General features: G+C 45.9%; 1 protein-coding gene across 15 annotated transcripts in view; it reads left to right on the forward strand.

Annotated features, from left to right (window-relative positions):
* Positions 1–23,985, forward strand: part of GFOD2 (Gfo/Idh/MocA-like oxidoreductase domain containing 2) — a 39,669-nt gene extending 15,684 nt beyond the window's left edge. For 7 of the 15 annotated variants that reach the window (XM_070388186.1, XM_005896536.3, XM_070388183.1 and 4 more), the window contains 2 exons: positions 12,608–12,953; positions 22,427–23,985. In XM_070388186.1, the coding sequence (XP_070244287.1) occupies positions 12,695–12,953; positions 22,427–23,325 (1,158 nt within the window). In that variant the 5' untranslated portion in view covers positions 12,608–12,694 and the 3' untranslated portion in view covers positions 23,326–23,985. Of the gene's footprint in view, positions 1–6,885; positions 6,974–9,867; positions 10,046–12,607; positions 12,954–16,068; positions 16,323–22,426 lie in introns of those variants that run through there. The other 8 variants (XM_070388178.1, XM_070388179.1, XM_070388176.1 and 5 more) reach the window with 5 other exon arrangements.
* The last annotated feature ends 2,057 nt before the right edge of the window (positions 23,986–26,042 follow it).

Here is a 26,042-nt window from a genome sequence, read left to right on the forward strand (position 1 = left end):
TCTTTCCCCATGAATTGATATAATACCTAGGCTGAAAATCAGTTGACTGCATTTGTGTGGCTTGCAGTGTAAATATACTATTACAAGGCAGTAACTATCTAGAAATCTCTAATGGCTCTTTTTGAAACCTGGCACTGAAAAAGAGAAAGCACAATTTGTAATTTAAAAATATGTAGTTACAGGGAAAACTATAATAGATAGGTTTCCATATAGCTTGGATGGAACCACCCAGGCTCCACCATATGTAAGCTTCTCAATGGCTTGATAATTCTAATGGCATCAGGAAGACACAATCCCAGAACAAGTAATGACCCTTGAAAAAAAACTACAGTCAGTCAAAAGCATGCTTAAGGATATATTGCGAGTTGTTTCGGAATAAAGGATAACATGACAGAAAACAACACTACTCAGTTCTTCTGTTATAATTCTCCTCTCACCAAAGACCTCGCTGGAAGAGCAGGCACGGGGAAGGGAGACTGCCTCTGTCTCCGTGAGTGTTTACCTCTGGTCCATTTGAATGACATCCCAAGGAGTGGAGAAAACTAGCAGGTAACCATTGCTGTAGCCCCATATCCTGTCAATAAACTTTGAGGCATTGTGGAGCAGAGGGAGATGAAAGAAGATGGATGAGGTGATACCATTTCTCATTTTCATGAACTTTATAGCCTCATCAGTAGTTGATATCAGATTTTCTGAATTTCACCCATTCCAATAGGTGTGTAGTTGTGATAAGTTTTAATTTGCATTCCTAATTAATGCAGTTTAATAACTAATCTAATGGCTTGATATGTTGAAGTATACTAATTGATTTTAGAATATTGAACCAGGCTTACATTCTCTTGGTCATCATATATTGATGATGCTAATAGCTTATTAAGGATTTTGATCCTGTGTTCATGAGGGGTGTTGGTCTATAATTTGATGCCATTTTTGGCTTTTTCCTCTCCCCTCATAACCCCAAGTCCTATTGATAGCTTTCTGCTCCATTTCATTCCCTCCATCAGACCCTCCTTATCTCTTATTTTTATCTTAACTGGTTCTCGGTGTCTGTCTCCTGAACTCTATTCCACTTACCTCAAGTTAAAAAAAAATTCAGTGGTTCTCATTGCTCACTGTTATTCGTTAGGGTCCAGGCAGGAAACAGCCAGCACGTTCAGAGAGTTATTGAAATGCCTTTAAGGGAGGGGTTATTTACGGTGGTGACAGGGGTAAGGGAAACCTGCAAGGGATGGTGGCGCACTGGGGGACTGGCAGGGGCCAGTTGTTGCTGGTACTGGTACCACCTCAAGTGCAGTGAGGGAAGGGAGGGACACCAGAACCCAGAATAGTCTGTGACTATGGGAAGAGGGATCCTCCTGAGGCATGTGACCTTGGTCAAGGATCACAGCCCCTGCCAGAGCCACATCCTGGTAGGGAGAGAGGCAAGTACTGTAACCTTTCGGCTGTGCTCTGATCACCTCCTGAGATTGGCTGAACCCAGATGGAAGCCAGAGGGCCTGGAGCCCACGTGATGTAGTCCCTAGAGACTGACCTTCTCATCCACAGGAGGCAGAGCAGAGCAGAGGGAGATGAGGTGGCAAAGGCGGCACAGACCAAAAGTATCGAGGATACCCGCCCATCAACCTCCACACTCCTTAGATTAGCACTTGTGCCACCAGCTCTGGCTCCTACACCCTTTCTGACTGGTTGCTCCTGAAATAATGAAGACTGTGTCTTTTCATCTTTTATTCATTACAGTCTTCCTGTTAGGGCCCTCAGTAAAGGTGTGATGTATGAACAGAGCAGTATTGGTTTGAGTGACGGAGCTGAGGCAAGCGGTCGCCAAGCCAGGGAGCAGAACGAACTTTCCTGGTTCACGCTTGTTGCTAAGGATGCAAGAGCTGTTCCACACACATTTTTATGGAGGCTTAGCGAAGATCTGACTCATTGGAAAAGACCCTGATGATGGAAAAGATTGAGGGCAGGAGGAGAAGGGGACGACAGGATGAGATGGTTGGATGGCATCATTGACTCGATGGACATGGGTTTGGGTGGACTCCGGGAGTTGGTGATGGACAGGGAGGCCTGGTGTGCTACGATTCATTGGGTCACAAAGAGTCGGACACGACTGAGCGACTGAACTGAACTGAGAGAAGCTCAGTAACCTGCTCCAGGTCTCACAGCGGGTTGTGGCAGGTCTGTTACACAAAGCCAGCTGTGGAGCCCTGGAAAAGTTACCTTGCCTCCCCAGGATTCTGTGTTCCTCATCTGTAAGACAGGGTGGCATGGACTTAGAGGGATAATACTATATATTACACTAAACACTATATAGTTTACACTAAACACTTTCTGGCCTATTGCACTCACTACATATTAGCTTAGAATATTATCTTCATATTCCTATATGCTTTTGAAGAGATATCTAAGTCAGTCATATATAGCTTTAAAAAAAAAATCCATGTAGTGACTTCCTATGTGCCAGGTCCTATTTAGTTTATTTATTTTCATAAAGATGTTATTTGTTTCTTTTTAATGGAGGATAATTGCTTAACAATGTGTTGGTTTCTGCTGTACAACAGCATGATTGAGCCATAGGTATACATGTGTCCCCTCCCTCTTGGGTATCCCTCTCACCCCCTACCCCATCTTACCCGCTAGGTTGTCACAGAGCATCGGGTTGAGCTCCCTGTGTTACATAGCACCTCCCCACTAGCTCTCTGTTTTACACGTGGCAGTGTGTGTTTCACTGCTACTATCTCATCCCGCCCTCTTCTTCCTCCCTGCTATGTCTACAAGTCTGTTCTCTATGTCTGTGTCTCTGTTGCTGCCCTGTGAATGGGTTCATCAGTACCATTTTTCTAGATTCCATATATATGCGTTAATACACGATATTTGGCATTCTCTTTTTGACTTACTTCACTCTGTATAACAGGCTCTAGGTTCATCCACCTGACTAGAACTGACTCAAATTTGCAATTTTTCTGGCTGAGTAATATTCCATTAAGCTTATCCATTCACCTGTCTATTGACATTAGGTTATTTCCATGTCCTGGCTGTTGTAAATAGTGCTGCAATAAACATTAGGGGACATGTGTCTTTTAGAATTGTGGTTTTCCCAGGGTATATGCCTAGTAGTGGAGTTGATAAATCATATGATAGTTTTATTTCTAGTTTTTTTTTTTAAGAATCTCCACACTGTTCTCCATAGTGTCTGTATCAATTTACATCTCTACCAACAGTGCAAGAGGGTTCCTTTTCTCCACATTGTCTCCAGCATTTATTGTTTGTAGGTTTTTTGATGATGGCTAGGCCCTATTTTAAATGCTTCATGAATGCTGACTCATTTAATCCTGAAGTACCCTGTGAGGTAGATACAGTTAACCCCCTCTTACAAAATGATTGAGAAACTTACCTGACATCACCCAGCTGGTAGGAGGTGGAGCCAGGATTTGAGCCCAGGCAAGGCTAGCCGCAGATTCACGCCTCTGACCTCTGTGCTGCCTTCCCTATAACCTGTGGCTTCATTGGAGCGTGTATGGTCAGTTCTGTCAAGGCGCTTTCCCTGCTTCGTTCCTGACCAGGCTGCGGTGACTGGAATGCATGTGAGCTCGGCAGGGCTGGGTTTATGGAGATCTTTGGAGGCACGTGAAAGGTATGTACAAGGATGTCAGGGGCAAGCAACAAGGCCATGTTAGGAGTAAGAAAGGGTAATCACTGAAATAAATGTGGAAAACCAGCTCTGTCTACCGGAGCAGGAAAACACCTAGTCAAGCCTGCCTAGCTTCATGCCATCTGGCTTCCTCAGAGGCCAGCTCTTGCCCTTTTATTTATTGGTGTTGATGAAGCTGCCCTTTGAGTCAGTGTCAATAAAACAGAGGTTATTAACATTTTTTCTAATCCATTCTGTTGTTTTAAGCTACCAGTGCAAATATACACCCAAATATAATTAGAACATGAAGAAATGAAATGTGAGAGAGGAGGAAGTGTGCTCTGGGCGTGAATTTAGAGAGGACATGGACATCGTTGCTTTTGGTGGCTCTGTCTCACTCCCTGGCCCTTAGAGCTGTTGTAATGAATGACCCACAGAACTTAAGCAGAATCTTACTTATGTAGCACTACAAAGTTTACACTTTCAAGGTCCCAGAATATCCATGACCTGTAAGTAACCCTCCAAAAACCTATAAATACAGAAAGTGACAAAAATAGCTAAAGAGAATTCAGGACATGAAAATAATAGAAGGTAGTATGTGACTGACCTGTTTTCTAACTAGAAAGGAAGCCTGTAAGGGCAAGAGAATTATCAGCAAAGATGAAACAGAGGTGGCTGGGAGACCACGGACATAATAGTAGAAATACTAGAGTTCAAGGAATGAGACAAAACTCTATAGCCCAAAAAGAGACATGAGGAGGCAGGAAGCTCAAATCTTGCGTATTTCCGTGGTTCACAAAGGCACAGTTGCCTTCGGGTAGGATCAAGCAGTACAGGATGCTGTGCTGTGGGCTATACGGGCAAACCAAGCCCTGACAGAGATGAATACTTCACACCGTCCACTTTTATCTACAGTAGAAGCAAAAGAAAAGCTGGAGCTGAAAATGAAATTAAAGCAATTCCATTTACTATAGCATCAAATAAAATAACAGAAGTAAATTTAATAAAAAAGTGTGTAACTTATACTGTGAAAACTATAAAATATTGTTTAAATAAATTAGACACACCATGTTCATGAATCAGAAGTCTTAAGATTGTTATGATGAAAACAGTTCTCAAATTGATCTGCAGATTCAAAGCAATCTCTTTCAAAATCCCAGATTGATAAACTGGTCATAAAATTTATAGGAATGTGCAAGGGTTCCAGAATAGCCAAAATAATATTTCAAAAGAAAAAGTCAGAAGATTCACATTTAGTGATTTTAGAACTTACTGAAGTAATCAAGATAAGGTACTGGAGTAAGGACAGACTATAGACCAGTGGAATAAAATTCAGTTCAGTTCAGTCTCTCAGTGGTGTCTGACTCTTTGCAACCCCATGGACTTGCCTGCTGCTGCTGCTGCTGCTAAGTCGCTTCAGTTGTGTCCGACTCTGTGGACCCCACAGACGGCAGCCCACCAGGCTCCGTCATCCCTGGGATTCTCCAGGCAAGAACACTGGAGTGGGTTGCCATTTCCTTCTCCAGTGCATGAAAGTGAAAAGTAAAAGTGAAGTCACTCAGTCATGTCCGACCCTCAGCGACCCCATGGACTGCAGCCTACCAGGCTCCTCTGTCCATGGGATTTTCCAGGCAAGAGTACTGGAGTGGGGTGTCATTGCCTTATCTGATGAACTTGCCTATCCATCACCAACTCCCAGAGCTTGCTCAAACTCATGTCCATTGAGTCAGCGATGCCATCCAATCATCTCATCCTCTGTTGTCCCCTTCTCCTCCTGCCTTCAATCTTTCCCAGCATTAGAGTCTTTCCAATGAGTCAGTTCTTCATATCGGGGGGCAAAGAATGGAGTTTTAGCTTCAACGTCAGTTCTTCCAATAAATATTCAGTACTGATTTCCTTCAGGATTGATTGATTTGATCTCCTTGCAGTCCAAGGGACTCTCAAGAGTCTTCTCCAACACCACAGTTCAAAAGCATCAATTCTTCAGCCCTCAGCTTTCTTTGTAGTCCAACTCTCACATCCATACATGACTATGGGAAAAACCATAGCTTTGACTAGACAGACCTTTGTTGGTAAGGTAATGTCTCTGCTTTTTAATATGCTGTCTAGGTTGGTCATAGCTTTTCTTCCAAGGAGTAAACATCTTTTAATTTCATGGCTGCAGTCACCATCTGCAGTGATTTTTGGAACCCCAAATAGCAAAGTCTGTCACTGTTTCCATTGTTTCTCCATCTATTTGCCATGAAGTGATAGGACTGGTTGTGTTGATCTTAATTTTCTGAATGTTGAGTTTTAAGCCAACATTTTCACTCTCGTCTTTCACTTTCATCAAGAGGCTCTTTAGTTCTTCGCTTTCTGCCATAAGGGTAGTGACATCTGCATATCTGATATAATCTGCATATCAGAATAAAATTGAGAGTCCACAAATAAACCCATATATTTATGATCAACTTATTTTCAGTAAAGGTACCAAGGTCATTCTGGCAGAAAAAAATACTTTCTTCAACAATTGGGGCTGGAACAAGTAGATAACCACATGTCAAAGAATAGTTAGGCCTCTGTACCTCCCAATTCCTTCCTTCCCCTAATTTACTTTGTCTCCATGGATTTGCCGATTCTGAACATTGTATATAAATGGAGTCATATAATAATGGTCTTCTGTGACTAGCTTCTTTGACTCAGCATAATGTTTTCAAGGTTCATCTGTGTTGTAGCTTGTATCAGTACTTCATTAATTGTTGTGGCTGAATAGTACTACTTTATCAAATTTTGTTTACCCATTCAGCAGTTGATGGACATTTGGGTTGTTTCTACTTTTTGGCTGTTATGATTAATTCTCCTGTGAACATTCATGTACAAACTTACCATGTCAATAAGATCTAAAAGCCGCTCAATAAACAGCTGTTCCCCACTGTTTAATTTTCCCAGAAAGAAAAATTACACTCATCATCTGTTAACCTGAAGTGATTGTTTTCATTTTGAGTAACTATCTCCACAACTTTTCCCTGGTTTATAGCTAGTAATTTCACAGATCGTGCTTCATATTAGGTTTTCTAGGTATGTGTTTTGAAACTCATCTTATTTGGAGATAACCCTTGAAAGTGACCCTACACAAAACTAGACCTGTCTTGAGATTTCTGAATCTTGCAGGGCCTTGTAAGTCATACTGAAGCATCTGGACTTCATACTGAGTCCATTGGGAAGTCACTGAAATGTTCAAACAGGAAGGGAGTGATGTGATTCCATTTGCATTTTAGAAAAATGCCTTTGCAAAATGAGGAATGGATGAAGGAAGGAAAGGATGGAAGCAGGAGAGATCAAGTAGAAGGTTGTTGCATCATCCAGGTGAGTGGTGTTGGGGACTAGACTAGGGCAGTGGTCACAGGGCTGTCAGGAAGAGGTGGGGGTGGATTTAAGAGATAATGAAGAGGGAGGATCATCAAGGCTTGATGATGAGTTACCTGTACAGGTGAGGGAATAAAGAGGTTGCAGATGGGTTGAAGAACCGAATTGACGATGGTGACATGCCATGAAATAGAAAATAGAGGAAGAAAATGTTTGAGGGAAGGTTTATGATAATTAAATGCAGACTATACACCAGACACTTTGTTAGGCACTTTTAACCAGATCTCATTTCATCTTCAAAAGACCCCTTGAGCTAAACAGCATTAGACCTGCTTTTCTAAGAAAAACGTTCATTCGGCTCAGAACTGGGGAGGCCAGGATTTGGACCCATAGATGCATTCTCTGTGTGTTCTCACTGTCTTTACCGCTTCTGTTCAGGTTTAGTCACGTGGGTTTTGTGGAGCTTAGAATACATGGGTATGTGCAGCTCTGGAGAGAAAGCTGGGGTTGTGCTTCAGATTTGAAAGTCACTGGTATGCTAATTAAAGCCTGGGACATGAGTAGTAAAAAAAGATGTATTTGGCAAAACTAATACAATATTGTAAAGTTTAAAAATAAAATAAAATTAAAAAAAACAAACAAACATGTAGAGCAAGAAGAGAAGAGGGCGCCTCTGACCGGATCTCAAGAACCTTACTGAAGGGGCAAGGGAGCCTGAAAGCTGCACCCAGAAATGAGCAGGAAGTGGGAGGGCATCATGGATGGGGAAGGAAGAGCTGTATGTATCCCTAGTGCTCACAGTTGGGGAGTGAAGTAGTTGATTACTATGGATTTACAAAAGGAATGCCATGACTCTGATCTGGGAGGAGGAGCAAGTGAAGCAATGTTATGTGGATAAAAGTAGAACAGCACTTGGATAGTCAGCATTTGGATACAACTTTTCAAAAATTGTGATTTGCAGCATCAAAGATCAAAAAGTAGTCAGATTTATTTTTTAAAAAAAGATACTAGGTAGACTAAGGGACTGTTAGGTGTTTATAAAATTACTATTTAAAATGATACAGGAGTTTGGGAGTTCCCTGGTGGTCCAGTGGTTAAGACTTGGTGCTTGTATTGCCGCAGGCCCCAGTTCAATCCCTGGTTGAGAAACGGAGATCCCGCAAGCCATGCAACACAGCCTAAATAAATAAGCAAAATTTAAAAATAATACTAAAAAGTAAATTAAATGGTGCAGGACCTGTGGGAAACAGTATGCCAGTTCCAAAACAGATTTACCATATGATCCAGCAATTCCACCTCTGAGTATATACCCAAAAGAATCGAAAGCTGAGTCTGGAAGAGATACCTGCATACCCATGTTCACAGCAGCGTTATTCACAGTAGCTACCCAGGTGTCCATGGACAGGTGAATAGATAAGCAAAATATGGTATATGCATACAATGGAGTATTTTCAACCTCCAAAAAAGGAAGAAATTCTGACATAAGCTCACCATGGATGAACCTTGAGAACATGCTCAGTGAAGTAAGCCAGTCACAAAAGGACCAATGCTTTGTGATTCCACTTTATGAAGTACCTACTCACAATAGTCTGATTGATAGAAACATGGTGGTTGCCAGGGGCTGCAGGGAAAGGTTGAAATGAGAAGTCACTGTTAATTAACTGTTGAAATAAGAAGTCACTGTTGAAATGAGAAATCACTCTCTGTTAAGACAGAGTTTCGATTTTGCAAGGTGAAAGAGTTTTGGAAGTGGGTGATGGTGATGGTTATACAACAGTATGAAGGTACTTAATTCCACTGAACTGTACACTTAAAAATGGCTAACATAGTAAATTTTATGAGTATTTTATCACAATAAAATAAGAACCAAAAGAAAAAAGAAAGTGATGTGACATAGCCTCATCCCCACAGTCTGATTCAGTACGTCTGGGGTCATCAGTGACCCCACACACAGCTAGAGTGGGACCACTGGTTTACTTGAGGGATTGCCTCAGAGGGAAACCTATTCCCTACACACATCAAAATCTCACTGTAATTTCCAAGCAGACTTTAGTTCAGTCGCTCAGTTGTGTCCAGCTCTTTGCGACCCCATGGACAGTAGCACACCAAGCTTCCCTGTCCATCATCAACTCCCAGAGCTTGCTCAAACTCATGTCCACTGAGACGGTGATGCCATCCAACCATCTCATCCTCTGTCATCCCCTTCTCCTCCTGCCTCCAAAATTTTCCCAGCATCAGGATCTGATCCAATGAGTCAGTTCTTCGCATCAGGTGGCCAAAGTATTCAGCTTCAGCATCAGTCCTTCCAGTGAATATTCAGACTGATTTCCTTCGGGATTGACTGGTTTGATCTCCTTGCAGCCCAAGGGACTTTCAAGAATCTTCTCCAACACCACAGTTCAGAAATATCAATTCTTCGATGCTCAGCTTTCTTTATAGTCCAACTTTCACATCCATACATTAATACTGGAAAAACCATAGCCTTGACTAGATAGACCTTTGTTGTCACCTAACGTCTCTGCTTTTTAATATGCTGTCTAGGTTGGTCATAGCTTTTCTTCCAAGGAGCAAGCATCTTTTATTTTTTATTATTTTTTTTTGGAGCAAGCATCTTTTAATTTCATGGCTGCAGTCACCATCTGCAGTGATTTTGGAGCCCAAGAAAAGAAAGTCTGTCACTGTTTCCGTTGTTTCCCCATCTATATCCCATGAAGTGATGGGACCGGATGCTATGATCTTCGTTTTTTGAATGTTGAGTTTTAAGCCAGCTTTTTCAGTCTCATCTTTCACTTTCATCAAGAGGCTCTTTGGTTCTTCTTCACTTTCTGCCATAAGGGTGGTGTCATCTGTATATCTGAGGTTATTGATATTTCTCCCGCCAATCTTGATTTCAGCTTGTGCTTGGATTCCAGCCTGGGATTTTGCAAGATGTACTCTGCATATAAGTTAAATGAGCAAGGTGACCACATACAGCCTTGACATACTGCTTTCCCAATCTGGAACTAGTCCGATGTTCCATCTCCAGTTCTAAATGTTGCTTCTTGACCTGCATACAGATTTCTCAGGAGGCAGGTAAGGTGATCTGGTATTCCCATCTCTTGAAGAATTTTCCACAGTTTGTTGTGGTCCACACAGTCAAAGGCTTTGGCGTAGTCAATAAAGCAGAAGTAGATGTTTTTCTGGAACTCTCTTGCTTTTTTGATGATCCAGCAGATGTTGTCAGTTTGATCTCTGGTTCCTCTGCCTTTTCTAAATCCAGCTTGAACATCTGGAAGTTCACGATTCACGTATTGTTGAAGCCTGGTTTAAAGAATTTTGAGCATTACTTTGCTAGTGTGTGAGATGAGTGCAATTGTGCAGTAGTTTGAACATTCTTTGGCATTGCCTTTCTTTAGGATTGGAATTAAAACTGACCTTTTCCAGTCCTGTGGCCACTACCAACTTGTCCAAATTTGCTGGCATATTGAGTGCAGCACTTTACAGCATCATCTTTTAGGATTTGAAATAGCTCAACTGTAATTCCATCACCTCCACTAGCTTTGTAGTGATGCTTCCTAAGGCCCACTTAACTTTGCATTCCTGGATGTCTGGCTCTAGGTGAGTGATCATACCATTGTGATTATCTGGGTCATTAAGATCTCTTTTGTGTAGTTCTTCTGTGTATTCTTGCCACCTCCTCTTAATATCTTCTGCTTCTGTTAGGTCCATACCATTTCTGTCCTTTATTGAGCCCATCTTTGCATGAAATGTTCCCTTGGTATCTCTAATTGTCATGAAGAGCTCTCTAGTCTTTCCCATTCTATAATTTCCCTCTATTTCTTTACATAGATCACTGAGGAAGCCTTTCTTCTCTCTCCTTGCTATTCTTTGGAACTCTGGATTCAGATGGGTATATCTTTCCTTTTCTCCTTTGCCTTTAGCTTCTCTTCTTTTCTCAGCTATTTGTAAGGCCTCTTCAGACAACCATTTTGCCTTTTTGCATTTCTTTTTCTTGGGAATGATCTTGATCACTGCCTCCTGTACAGTGTCACTAACCTCCGTCCATAGTTCTTTAGGTACTCTATCAGGTCTAATCCCTTGACTCTATTTGTCACTTCCACTGTATAATCATAAGGGATTTGATTTAGGTCATACCCGAATGGTCTAGTGGGTTTCTCTACTTTCTTCAATTTAAGTCTGAATTTGTCAATAAGAAGTTCATGATCTGAGCCACAGTCAGCTCCCAGTCTTGTTTTTGCTGACTGTGTAGAGCTTCTCCATCTTCTGCTGCAAAGAATATAATCAGTCTGATTTCAGTATTGACCATCTGTTGATGTCCATGGCCTTCTATTCATGATTACTTGGATTACTGTGATATTGAATGATTTGCCTTGGAAACTTAACAGAGATCATTCTGTCATTTTTGAGATCGCACCCAAGTACTGCATTGCATCCACATAATGCAGTACTTTATTCTTTATTTCATTTTACAACCCTTATGATCACAAGGAAAATGCTACAAAAAGTAAGACACATTCATTGTTGAAAATATGGCAAAGTTCAGAAAACAAAAATCATTCACAGTTCTATCAAGTTATAATCATTATTAAATTAGGTCCTTCAGTTACATCCTCTCTGTGGAGTATGGTTATTGATGTAGATATCCTTGTATATTCTCATACATATATACTTTTTTTGTGCTTTTTGTGGTTTGTTTTAGAGAATATTGATGTCATGCTTCACATATTGTTTTCCCCTTTTCAAGGAATACATGGTGATGTCTTTCAGGTCACTGAGGGCCTTCTACTCATGATTTTCAGTGGCTCCATAGTGTTGTTGATCTAATCCACTACTGTTATTGAACATGTATCTCATTTTCCAATTTTTCACTATCATAGTCAACATTGGCATGGACATTTTTATATAAAAATATCCTTGTAAATATCTTTGTTATCACTGCTGCTGCTGCCCGTTTGGTAGCTTTTTGTTGGTATTTTGGTTTCTAGTGAACATTTTCCTATGCTTGCTACCATAAACTGTTAAATCATAATGTGTATAGTACCTGGGCTTCCTGGGTAGCTCAAATGGTAAACAGTCTGCCTGCAATGAGGGAGACCTGGGTTGGAAAGATCCCCTGGAGAAGGGCATGGCAACACACTACAGTATTCTTGCATGGAAAATTCTATGAACAGAGGAACCTGGCAGGCTGTAGTCCATGGGGTCGCAAAGAGTCAGACATGACTGGGAGACTAACACTTCCACTTTCATAGCACCTAGGTAGTTCTCTTTTGTCTTTTAACTGTAATATAAAACACTCTTCTTTTCCTTTCTGTAATATAGTATCAGAGAACCATGAACTTGTACAGTTAAGGCCCCGAAGGTTAATGGTTTGAGCAGAGTCACACAGAAAATTAAGTATAGCAGGACAGGAATTTGAACACAGCTGTTCTCATATTTCATCTCTCCTCCTCCTAGTAGATAGATACTGTTAATATCCTGAGTCTCCACGGGAGAAGCTTCTGCAGCGTTCCCCTCTGGAGCAGTGTGTCTTTTGTCCTGTGTGGCAGAGAACTTGTTGCTTCCAAATCACCCCAGGAAATTGCCTCTGCTGAGCACGCCCTCCCCTAATCGCCAGTGTCCTGCTTACTGTTCCAGGAGCCATGTGTGACCGAGACTGCGAGATAGTCGTGCTCATGCTGGAGACTCTGGTGAGGAGATGAGTTGGTGAACGGAGAAGGCGGCATGAAGATGCTTCCCGGCGTGGGTGTGTTTGGGACCGGCAGCTCCGCCCGTGTTCTGGTCCCACTGCTGCGGGCAGAGGGATTCACGGTGCAGGCCCTGTGGGGGAAGACCGAGGAGGAGGCCAAGCAGCTCGCTGAGGAGATGAACATTGCCTTCTACACCAGCCGGACTGACGACGTCTTGCTGCATCAAGACGTGGATCTGGTGTGCATCAACATGCCCCCTCCACTCACCCGGCAGATATCTGTGAAGGCCCTAGGTACGGGCAGATGGTGTCTCCCTCTCGGGGGTCCTTGAACATCCCTGCTCTCCTCTGGGCCTGGGTAGGCCCTCTTGGGCTTGGGTCTGGGACAACTCTCGTCCCTGAAGCAGTGCTGAGGGAGGACACTTTGGGAGGCCTTATGGCTGCGGGAGGAAATGCCCCAATGTCTGGGAAAGACACAGCCTTCCCCACCTCCCATAAGTAAATCCCCAAGCAAAAATTAAGCAGATGCCTTCAGAGCTGGCCTGTCACAGGGGCTAGAGATGATACATTCAGGCATTGTAAAGTTCGCCTCTGTGAAATCAGAATCTAAAGACCTGGGCCCGGGGGAATTGGCTGTGATTGATGCGTTTGTTCTTCATTTCCGTGGCATACAGCACCACAGAAAGGAGAAAGGGGTGTGTATCAAGGCTGCCATTTCCCATATTTTGTCAGTCCTTGACTAGACTGAGCACACACCCTTCCTGTCATGCTTTGCAATTGTGTATGCCAGAGTCAGGAAGGTTGTCCCAATGCGATGTATCTCCCCCGCAGGACCCACAGGTTGGCCTGCTCGCATCCCTGCTCCCTCTGGAAGCAGTGGGCCTAGCCACCTCCTGCCCCAGCTGGGTGTGGTTTGGTGAACTGTTCTCCTGCAGTTCCTGTTGGGCTGCTCTTTCCTGTCGACAGTAGGAAAAATTCTCCTTTGTCTCACATGAATCAGAATCTAATTTAATAGGGAAACAAACCAGTCAATATTCATCCAGCAATTCTTTAAAAAAAAAAAAAAAAACTCCTGTGTGCTAGACACTGACACGGTATCATTCTTGACATTCAGAACAGTGTTGAAATAGAGCTGTCTCTGCTTTCAGATTTCACAGTCCGATCAAAGAGACTAGAAGTAACAGTAACATTTACTGGCCAGGTAAATGAGAAAAGACTTAAGTAACAATTTGGGTAGCGTATAATTAATTGACAGAGTAATTGTTGTACATAAGGTGACAGGAGCCAGGTGCCCATCTCTGACCCTGAGGCTGACCGCCACTCCTCCTGGCCACCGCCATGGTGCAGGATCCAAGACTGCTTCTCTTTCCTGTAGTCTGAAGAGAGTGTCTGTCACCTCAACAAGCGTCTGTCTGGTTGTTGATTTGGGGCATATAAGTTTTGACCAAAAATTATAGATGGTTTGTCTTTTCCAGAGGGCTTTCGCTGGGGGTGTTGTGACATTGGAGCTATTCACTGGCCCTAGATTTTTAGAGCAGATCATGCTCCCAGATTGAGTTTAGAAGTAGACTTAAGTCAGCACTTTAACAGAGGGCTGGTTCAAGGGAATCAAGCTACCATGGTCTCTTGACTTCTCACCGTTCCTTGTGGCATGAGTGCAGGTTGCTGAGGGTGTGTGTGGAGGCGGAGTTCTAGAGGCTCTCAGTCAGCTTCTTGAACTTTAGGGTTCCCACAGAGGCCATTTCCTAGCTGTGTAAGGAGAAAGAAGAGACCCAGAGTTCTTTGGGCACAAGCCTGCCGGGTGTTTTCCTCATACAGGAAAACACTGGACTTGGTCCGTTTAATACAAGCAGGAAGGACAGCTTCTGGGGTCTTGTATCCCAGCCCTCAGTGAAGTAAAACCATCAGCCCTGTCTCCATACCTCTGTTGTCAGCAGGGAGGAGGGTATGAATGCGGGTCCTTGGTCTGTTCTTGCAGGTACATGATCCCAGGGCCAAGGTGGTTGGGCTAAGAGAGCCATGTCGACTGGATGTGCCATCAGGCACTGCCCACTTAGGCCCCAAACGAGTCACTGAGCCTATTGCAACCATGAGGTTAACTCCCTGTGTGCTTGCTTGCTTTCTTTGTGAGAATTCTGACTTAACTTTCGCTCATACAGAAGAGGCCATGAGAACTGCTCTAGTTTTCCCAAATGACTGGATATGAATGCATAAACTGCTGTAGGCAGAACACCAAACTGACCTTGACATCAGACCCCACTTCTGGTCCTGTTTCTGTCCCTCTCAACCTCTGGAGGCCCCTGTGAAATGAAAGCATCATTCAGTCTTTCCAGCATGATATGACTGCCTCCGTATGCTGACCAAGAAAGACACTGGCATCGCGTTACAGGGGGAAGCCTGGATTTCCTATTGTCCCAAGTGGAAGAACAGATTTGTTTAAGTTAAATTCACATCAAAAATAAATAGTAGGAGTCTCCTCTGGATGTTCACTAGGTAAATGTTCAGATGTTCATGAGTTGAATGTAGCTCAGAAATGAAACTTAGCATTCTAAGTCATCTCAAACGTGAAAAACTTTTCTGTGGGTTGGGGGACTGTGTTTAAGTTAATTCCTCAAAAGCAGGACCTGTTCTTTCTTCCTGTAATGTAAAGCTCTGGCAGTATCTGGTTCTTGTACATCGTTTAGGTGAAGAACAGAATAGACACATTGATAGTTACAAAAATGCAGTGTATTTAAAAGGGCTCAGAGTCAGCGTTCCAGAACACCCCCACCGCTGTTCCACCTGTGTGTTCCCATGTATGAGTCCCTCTATATATGCATGAAAGGATATTTTTCTGTTTTTCCCACCTCCATGTCTTTTTTCTTTTTTACTCTTTCTGTTACAGGTGCTGTGTCTTTTATGTTTCATTAAGGATATAAGCTTTAGGGACTTCGCTGACAGTCCAGTGGTTAGGACTCCATGCTTCTGCTGCAGGGGGCTTGAGTTCGCTCCCTGGTCTGGGGAACTAAGGTCCCCGCATGGCCTGTTAATTAATTAATTTAAAGGATATAAGCTTTAGATCCTCAATCATTTTAGAACCAGGGGGGGAAAAGACATGTTTACTTAACAGGATAGCTGTTGAAGTACTCTAATTTTAGATAAGCTCTTCTAGATTTTGAACCCATGAGAAGTTAAATCGTAATTGTCTCGAGTCTCTATTGAGTGAAGGATTCTTCTTGCATTGCCCAGCATGGGGAAAGGTTAAGTCAGAGAGATGAGAAGCAGTTAAGTGAGGCATGCAGCACCTGTCCCCATTTGTAGCTATAAAGCAAATCTATGACAGACTTTTCTTCTTCTAAAACTTTTGATGCCAGAGTACCGCTTTTTCTTCTTTTGAAATTCACAGGCATAAAGTCAGAAATGTTGGACCTGCAGGGACAATGAAGAGAGTATCTAGTCCAGCCTTTCTCAGAGATGCCGGGCCAGCAGCAGCAGCATCACCTGGGAAATTGTTATGAATCCAAATTCTGGGCCCCTTCCCAGACCTTCTAAATCTCAGCGGGTGAGGCCTACCAATTTTTGAACAAGCATTCTGGGTGATTCTGATCCACACTAAGGATTGCGAGCCACTGGTCTCATCCAACATCTTCATTTCCAGTTACAGAAGCCCAGGCCCAGAAACGTGTAAGGTCACAGCATCTCACTAAGACTTAGTGCTGTAGGCAAAATCGCATTTTCCTCAGCTTCTGAGATCACTGTGTTCTTATGTCATTTCTGAGGCCATAAGAGTGTTTCTTCCCTCATTCTTATTAGTTTTTTTTCTAACAAGTTTATAAGTTTTTTTCTAAAACTAATCCTTGGACTTACCCTCTAAAGATGTACTTTTCACTCCACATTTCTTTTCTATAGCTTCTTGCACGCATGCTTGCTAAGTGGCTTCAGTCATATCCAACTCTTTGCCCCCCAGTGGACGGTAGCCCACCAGCCTCCTCTGTCCATGGAATTCTCCAAGCAAGCATACTGGAGTGGGTTGCCATGCCCTCCTCCAAGGGGTCTTCTCCGACCCAGGGATCGAACCTGTGTCTCTTATGTCTCCTGCATTGGCAAGCGGGTTCTTTACTACTAGTGCCACCTGGGAAGCCCCTGTGGCATCTTACTTTCCACCTTTCTTTGACTTTTCACTTTCTTCCACCTCAGATTTCACCCTTATGGCTTTCCCATGAATTCCTTAGAGGAGAAGGAGGGACTGTATATGTTTCCTTTCTCAATTTAGAAATGGTTCCAAACAATTTTAATGTACAAAGTGCCCCAGCATTTTTGCTACAGTTGAATGTTTTCCTAAGTCCATTGCTAGAAGGTAATTTTCTGTGCCTACTTCTTAGCACTTGTGGCTTCATTAGAAAAACACTGAGTGTGCCAGTCCTTTCCCCATGGGCTGTTGAGATAACAAGGACATTCCTCAAGCAGCCTGACCCAGATAATTTACTCCCAAGAACACCAGGCCCTTGGGGTACCTTTTCTGGCCCCCGGTCCAGATCATGTCCCTGCTGTGGACTCTTATGTTAACATTTATATCATCTTCATTGCCTTGATCACAAGGCAGTTCTGCATGTATTCACATGATAATTTGATTCATGGCACTCTCTGCCACTGAAGTGTAGGTTGTCTGAAGGTAGCCATCATGCCTGATGTATTCCAGAGCTTGGCACCAGGCCCAGCACTCCGGTTGAATGATAGTGTCACAACTTCTGGCTGTACAAGCCCAGCCTGCTGGTGTGACCCAGGGAGCTGACAGGGGCCTGTGACCCAAGAGAGAGTGGGCTGTGGACAGCAGTGATTCTGTCTGGTGGCTTTCAAACTTTTTTTTTAAGTTCAGTTCAGTTCAGTCACTCAGTCGTGTCCGACTCTTTGCGACCCCATGAACCGCAGCATGCCAGGCCTCCCTGTCCATCACCAACTCCCAGAGTCCACCCAAACCCATGTCCATTGAGTTGGTAATGCCATCCAACCATCTCATCCTCTGTTGTCCCCTTCTCCTCCTGCCCTCAACCTTTCCCAGCATCAAGGTCTTTTCCAATCAGTCAGCTCTTCGCATCAGGTGGCCAAAGTATTGGAGTTTCAGCTTCAACATCAGTCCTTCCAGTGAACACCCAGGACTGATCTCCTTTAGGATGGACTGGTTGGATCTCCTTGCAGTCCAAGGGACTCTCAAGAGTCTACTCCAACACCACAGTTCAAAAGTATCAATTCTTCTGTGCTCAGCTTTCTTTATAGTACAACTCTCACATATTTTTCTAAGTAGCAGAACCTTTTTTGTTTTGTTTGTTTTTAAAGGCAGAATCCATGGATTTTGTAAAACATGAAAGTGGTGCTTTTTCTGGGGCTGCTCCTCCCCCCTGCTGTTTGAAATCACATGTCTAGTCCCACACCTCTAGAGAGAGGGGCAGTGGTGGTGTCCCAGAGCTGTCATGCATTACTGAGAAACAAAAAGTGGTCTGGGACAGCTTCTCGGGGGTCCTTCACTCCAGGGTTGTCGGGGGAGTGTGAGCCGGGAGAGGCTTGTTCAACCTCCAGATTTCATCTGAGCTAATGGCACTCAGCATCCATGCTTCCCCATTCCGTGGAGACAGAAAGTGACTTTCAGCTTCTCTAACCTCTCTTTCAACTTTCTAACAGGAAAGCTCGATAAACTTGGGTAAATATGTCTCTGGAGGCACCCTCAATACCTTCCTCAAGCTACACACCCTGTGGCCGGCAGAGGCCTGTTTCACTCCAGATGGCCTTTAGCCCCCACACTGGTTGTACTGCTGGGTCCCAAGTTCAGAAACCCCTGTCGTTCAGCCTCAGGAAGGCCTCTTCTCCTTCCCTGATTGCTCGTGGCATGAAACCAGAGATGCCTTTAGATTCTGGTTTTATCACCACCAGACTCTCAGCAGCCGTGTGAGTCCTTTTCCTCCCAGTCCGCCCCCTTTCCTCCCCAGCGTCCACCCCCCACCTCCCGCTGTGCACAGTCAAAGCAAGAAGCCTCTGGGTTGGCCAGAGAGGCAGCTCTCACATGGGAGATCTGAGAACCTAATTTCTCATGACTTCCCTCGTCAGCCGCGTGTTCAGCAGCCAGGTGACCAGGTTCTCCCCCAGTATTGTGATTCTCCTGTCCCTAATCCTAAAACCCCTCAAGTATGGGGAAGGATTGGAGGCCCTCCAGGAGCAGACAGTGATAGCAGTCAGGGGCGACTCTCTCCGCAGGGCCCCTCTCCAGCTCCAGACCCCAGTACAAGGGCCTGTCCCCTTGCCCAGGCCCCCTGCTCTGTGCACACGGCTCCCTGCCTTGGGCGTGTGGCACTTGGCTAGCCGTTCTCCTGGTGGTCCTGCCAGTACCTGTTGTAAAGCTTTTGTTATTATTTGGAGAAGAACGAGAGATTTCAAGAGCTTTGTAAAGTGAGGAGATTGAATTACGTCACAGGCGCCTGATCTACATGTGCTCCTCCTTGCCACAGCACTGGGAGTTCACACCCGAGAATTCTGTCTGGGTAGATGGCGAAGGCCATGTGGGGTTCTCAAGGGTCAGGGTGGCGGAGAGAGGGCAGGAAGTGAGGGGAGCTTGGAAGGACTGGCCAAAGGCACGAGATTATCCACTGTGGGCTTTGTCAGGATGTGAGCTTCTGAAGGGCTGGGCTGGACTTAGCTCTCTGAGAGGCCTGGTACACAGTACATTGAATAAGAAACTTGTCTGTGTTCATGTTGATGTTTAAATACCTTTTTAAAAATTAAAATTTCAAAATATTGAACATCAGTATTATTGGCCTAGAAAATGTAGCTTCTGTGTGAGTCATAAAATCTAGGTCACAGTGGGCCCTTTTTTCCTGTAGTTATGACATCTGCTGAGTCTCCCATGGTGATGGTTATAAACTGTACCAATGACAGAGCTGGGCTGGCCATTTACATATACCGCCTCATTTGACTTACTCTTCTCTCCTACCCTGCACGGTAAATGTGACTCTCCTTCTACAGCGTGGTAAACCAGAACCCAGAGAGGTTCAGAAATGTCCCAGGTCATGCAGCAATCAAGTGAGAGAACCAGACTTTGAACCCCAGTGTCTGGGTCCAAAGCGTGGACTGCCCTTTCTGGACAGTCAGCTGTCCTGGGTCCCTATTGTTTCTACTGCAAGGTGACCAGCTGAGTTCCCCCCGAGCCTGTGTGAATGGAATCCAGATTCATCAGAAGCTACACCCTGTAGTGGGCCACCAGAAATTATCTGTGTCCCAGCCATTCCCTCTCTGAAAACACTGAGAAAACTTTTCAGGGGACCAAGGGAATGACCCCAGAGTTACTGGAGATACACATACCTGGAGAAAGCATAATCTTGATCTGGCTGCCCCAAGATACAAGTGTCCAGGCTTGGAGACTGCTCTGCCAACCGGTAAGTGCCTATGCAGTGGGAGAGTGGAGCCTGGATGGCACTGGAGGAGAAGCCTGAATGTGAACATTGTTCCAGGAGAGTAAGCAGCAAGAGAGATTCCAGCCCAAGACTGTGTCCTGAGCACAGTGGCTAGGCCTGGCCCTGCCTGTCCATCGTCTCTGTTTAGCAATCAGCGCCTCTCCCCAGCCACCAGGTCTTCGTGTAAGAAGCAGCCCTCTTCTCATATTCAGTGGCTCAAGCAGAATGAACAGGAGAGGGACCACGGGAAGCAAAGGGATCAAAAAGAAAACTTTAGAGGGGCGTACAAAGCATGTATGTATGACCTTGTGGGTAGGCAACTGTAAGAACTCTGGCTCATTCTGAATGAGGTGAGAAGCCAGCAGAGGGTTTGATGCAGCACAGAGATATGATCTGATCCATCTCAAATTTCAACAGTTTCCCTGGCTTCTGTGTTAAGAAAAAACTGAGGGAAACCAGTTACGTTGCCATGGCAATAATCCAGGTGAAAAAGAGTGGTGACTTGGATGAGGCAGGTGGCAGTGCTGGTAGTGAGAACTGGTGAGATCCTGGAAGTAGTTTGAAAGCCAAGCGAACAGGATTTATTGATGATTGAAAGTGGGATGTGAGAGTGATTTCAGTGATTTTGTCTTGAAAAACTAGAGTGGCATCGCCATTGTCTGAGATGGAGAAACTCAAGGACAAGATTCCATCCCCACTCCTACTCTTGACCTTCAGTGTCTTTGTGAGAGATGCTACCAGCTCTCTATCCCATTTCCTCCATTGCTTATAGACCCCGTGTAATCCCTCCAGCTGGTTTCCTGGTATGCACTCAGGGCTTTAGGAATCCCAGCTCCTGGGCCTTTCCTGCCTCGGTGCCTTTGCACATGCAGTTCCCTGCCTGGATGTCCTTTCCCGCTTAGGGGAACATCTCCCTGGAACATCTGCATCCTTAAGGATAACCCCTTCCCTTATCCTGCCATTTGTACCAGACCCTTGAGCTTGTTCCCTCAAGAAGCCCATGACTTCTTGGAGGAATTGAGGAGGTAGGGTTTGAGTCACACCCCAAGGACAGTGTCTGTGGAATGAGTAATGGAATAACTGGATATCTTCACCCTTCCCAGCTTGCTGTACCCCAAAATTATGTGTGTGTCTAGTCCATACCACTTCTTGGGCTTTTAAAATCTTCTATTGAAGATACGAGCGTAAGACTTTCTTCTACTTGAACCACACCAAGTTGACAGGAATGCTCCAGGAATTGGTGTCTTGTGGCCGTTCGTACCCTATGAGCTTCTCATGTTGTGATGTGGAAGAGTGTTCATCCTTTCCTTTTCCTCATGTGGGAGCTGCTCAAGTCCTCTTGCTCTCTCCAGGGCTTTGTCTAGCTTTGTTTTGCTCCCTGGGTGCCTTCCAGCTGCGGTGCACTCAGAACAGGCTTGAGACAGAAAGGATGTTTTCTCTCCCTTTCCCCTCCTACTATAGCCAAGCATCTTCTGGCCTTTTGACTACACTAATATGTTGAACCAGTGTTTTTTGAGAACAGTCTGCAGGGACTCTTAGAGTCCTTTCTGCAATTACAACTGAGAGTGCCAAGCCCATCCCCTAGAATATAGATTTTATTTTCTTACCCCAACCTGATGATCTAATAAATGCATGAACCATAAGATAAGCATATCCACCTCTCCAGCCCACTTGTATTAGGCAGTTTTCCAGAGAAACAGAACCAACAGGATGTATATTGAGAGAGAGAGTAGAGATTTAAAGAATTGGCTCATCTGGTTGTAGGAGCTGGTAGATCCAAGATCCACAGAGCAAATGTGAATTCTAGCAAGAGTTGATGCTGCAGACTTGACTCTGAAGGCAATATGGAAGCAGAATTTCTTCCTCTATGGGGAACTTCAGTCTTTTTTTTTTTAATCCCCCCAAGGCCTTCATCTGATGAGTTGAGGCCCACCCACATTATGGAGGGCAATCTGCTCTATTCAAAGTCTACTGCTTTAAATGTTAATTAGATCTAAAGGGATCTTCTCAGCAATGTTTAGGCTAGTATTTGATGGGCACCATAACCTAACCAGGTTGACACATAATATTAACCATGGTACCACCTCTCTGTACCTCCCACTCCTGGTTTGCACCTTCTGCCTCTACTCATTTCCCTTTAAGAACTTCTCTTTCTCTAACCCATAACTCTTTTTCCAGGCACAGCCCCTGGGTACCATTTTCTTCCAGGCCAATCACCTTCCTCTTGTCCTAGGCCACCACCTAGCCTCAGAGCCGACTTTCCTGAGTCATCTGCCTTCCAGAAATGGGTTTTCTTTTCCCAGTGTGAACCCCCTGGATCTTTGAGATTTCCTGTTGTTTTCTTCTCAGGTATTGGGAAGAATGTGGTTTGTGAGAAGGCGGCAACCTCAGTGGATGCTTTCCGGATGGTGACAGCCTCACGCTACTACCCTCAGCTGATGAGCCTTGTGGGGAACGTGTTGCGCTTCCTGCCGGCCTTTGTGCGCATGAAGCAGCTGATAGCTGAGCACTACGTGGGCGCAGTGATGATCTGTGATGCCCGCGTCTACTCGGGCAGCCTGCTCAGCCCGAACTATGGCTGGATCTGTGATGAGCTCATGGGCGGCGGGGGCCTGCACACCATGGGCACCTACATTGTGGACCTGCTGACCCACCTGACCGGCCAGAGAGCCGAGAAGGTCCACGGGCTGCTCAAGACCTTTGTGAGGCAGAATGCGGCCATCCGTGGCATCCGGCACGTCACCAGTGATGACTTCTGTTTCTTCCAGATGCTCATGGGCGGGGGTGTGTGCAGCACAGTAACTCTCAACTTCAACATGCCAGGCGCCTTTGTGCACGAAGTCATGGTGGTGGGCTCTGCGGGACGCCTGGTTGCCCGGGGTGCGGACCTCTATGGGCAGAAAAACTCTGCCCCGCAGGAGGAGCTGCTGCTGAGGGACTCACTGGCTGTGGGTGCGGGGCTGCCCGAGCAGGGCGCCCAGGACGTCCCGCTGCTCTACCTGAAGGGCATGGTCTACATGGTGCAGGCCCTGCGCCAGTCCTTCCAGGGGCAGGGGGACCGCCGCACGTGGGACCACACCCCGGTCTCCATGGCTGCCTCATTCGAGGACGGGCTCTACATGCAGAGTGTGGTGGATGCCATCAAACGGTCGAGCCGATCCGGGGAGTGGGAGGCGGTAGAGGTGCTGGCAGAGGAGCCCGACGCCAACCAGAACCTGTGCGAGGCGCTCCAGCGGAACAACCTGTGAGCCTGTGCGTGGGCTCCCTGCCGCAGCGCAGAGGACTGGGCAGGACCAGGAGCTGTGATGGGAGGGCTTCGCGGTAGCACAGACGGTATCTTTCATTTGATAGGTCCGCTTGGGCAGAGTTGAATTCTAGTGAATTCGAAGGTGGCCCCAGGGACCCCCCCACCCCAGTGCCCACTCTGCGGGCTGGTGAGGGAGTGGCATTCTGTTGCCAGGGCTGAGAGGCCAGTACACCGTGCAAGGCAGAAGTGCCCCGGGTCTGTGAGCAGGGCCGGCAGAAGCTTGACTGGGGGGTTTCGCAGCCTGTTTGTGGATGTAGCCGGATGAGAAGGCACAGTAAGGAGCCAGCCTGGGTGATGCCTCAGGCCTGAGAAGTGATGCGGGGCCTTGTTGCCATGCCCTTCCTGGGCTGGGGCACCTCAGGAACGGTGAGGGCGGCAGCTCATCCCTTGGGGATCCACACCTGCTCTCCCCCCACATGACCAGGCCCTTCCAGCCTCCAGGCACTACCCCTTCCCTGGCTGGGAGGGGGTTTCTGTAGCAGGTGAGCTTTCAGGGGCTGAAGTTGACCCTGGGAGAAGGCCCCTACTTTGGCAGAGAGGAGCCAAGGGGGAGAGCTCTGGGACATATGAGAAATGTAATAAATCAGAAGGTCTGACACTATGGTATGTGGTGGTTGTCTGTTTGGTAGGTTGGGTTTAATAATGAAAGGCTTGTTGTTGCTGTAGATGGTTTGTATTTTTCTCTTTCCTCATGGCTCCATGGCAGCTCCAACCCCACTGGATCCGTCACTGTCTAGCGGGCCACCCAGCTTCCTACCACTGCCTGCCCTCGCCTCCTGGCTTATTCCCTGCGGCTGAATCCCTGCAAGAAGTCTTTCCTCAGTGCTCAAGTCTTTACACAGGACTCATGACTGCAGGGGGCCGATCTGGCCTGATACTTAAAAGACAGTGGGAGAGTCTGAGGTCTCCCTGGGCTGGAGGTCAGAAGGGGTTCTGTTCTTGAAACCAAGGGGTTGTCTCCAGGGGAGCCCTGGAAGAGGAGAGGTGGGGTGGGGGCCAGGGAGGCTGGATGGCATGAACTTAATGAAGGCACTGCCCTCTGGCTAGGCCAGCCAAGCACTGCCTGGCCTTGCCAGCCAGTGTCCAGCTCTGTATTTAGGATCCTGTTCTCGCCACAGGAAGAGCCTCCTCACCGTGTCACTCAGGCTGGAAAGAATACCTCTCCTCCTTTGTTTCCTCTGCCAGGATTAAACCTGGACCAAACTCTTTCCCCTTCTCTAATCTTCCCTCCCTCTGCCCTGCCCTGGACTCCTCACCAGAAAGAGAAAGGCTCAGAGAGGATGCTCCCTCTTCCTCCTGCCCTTAGAGGAGTCACCAGGCCTGTTTTCCCATATTGTCCTGGTTTCAGACCTTGTGAGATAAAATAACAGTTACTAGTGTTGGGGTGTACTTACTGTGTGCTGGGCCCCCCGGAGAGACACTTCACATGTATTATTTCATTTAATATCCAAACCAGTCAACGAAGTACTACTATTAATATTCCCATTATCCAGAGCAGAGAGGGACGGAGCTACATGAACTGGTCAGGGTCCTCTGACCACAGAGCCCGACTCTGAACTACTCCTTCCCCTATGGCTCTTCAGACTCTAGTGCCAGGCACTGTCCCTCCCTGCTTGGGACCCATCCAGGTTACCACCTCTCTACAACAGGCATCTCAGCCTGGCCTGAACTAGGACTGTAGAGAGAACCCCACCAGGCAGGATGCTGGGAGAAGTGAAGGAGAAGCTGCCCCCTTCCTCCCAGCTCAGCTCCAGGTCATCCTCTGTGTTAATAGGATGTTGCTATCCCCCTCTAAGTTTGAGAATTGACCAAGAAAGCACATTCATCCATTGCATCTGACTGAGATGCCCTTATTAAGAAAGGGCCATGCTGTTGACCCACAGTGGCACTTAAGTTTTATAGGACTCTGCAGCAAAACCTCTTGTTTACAGTGCTGTGTTCTGAGAAGTCCTGGTGCAGACTGAACATGGGCTTAGGGCAGAGTTACTTTTATGAGGTCCCAGGTCCTCTGTTGGTACTCCCCAAGAGCCTAGGTCCATGGCCATCCCTCAGACAGCTCTACCATCATATATCTCTTGGCTTGGTCCCGGGGAGATGTACCTTGAAGTGGCCTAGATGCCTGTGACCAAGGAAGCCAGTAGGGTTCTGGTTCCCAGAAGTGACGGGAGTCCCCAACTGGTTCCAGACTTGTCCTACAGCGCCGCCTCCTGGAGGAGGCTAGCATCACCTAGCAGGGTCTATTACTCAAATCTCAGAATGTCCCCGAGTCAAAGTAACGTTTTTCCAAGCCAGTGAAAATGCAGCTCACTTTTCCTCTGTTACAGCAAGCAGAAGAGAACTTCCAGAATACCTCTTGTTTTCCAACCACCAACCAAATCTAGGACTCACATTCACGCAGACAGTGGCAGCACTCTTCTCACCTCTCTATCCCTAGGCTTTCCCTTCCTTATTCTGCCCTTCATGCTACTGCCCAGGCAATCTCTCCACAATAGCAAACCAGGATCCCTTGTTGCCTGCATCCCTCCTTATCCCTCCCAGACTCACCCAGCCTGGTCTGATGGCCATGCATCTGCTTCAGCAGACCCTCCTCCAGGGGGTTGATGTCTTCCACACTAATGAGGCTTCATCCCTGGCAAACTTTCTGCCTGGAAGGCCACC

Source organism: Bos mutus, chromosome 18 (genome assembly GCF_027580195.1).
Source record: "Bos mutus isolate GX-2022 chromosome 18, NWIPB_WYAK_1.1, whole genome shotgun sequence".
Classification (NCBI taxonomy): domain Eukaryota; kingdom Metazoa; phylum Chordata; class Mammalia; order Artiodactyla; family Bovidae; genus Bos; species Bos mutus.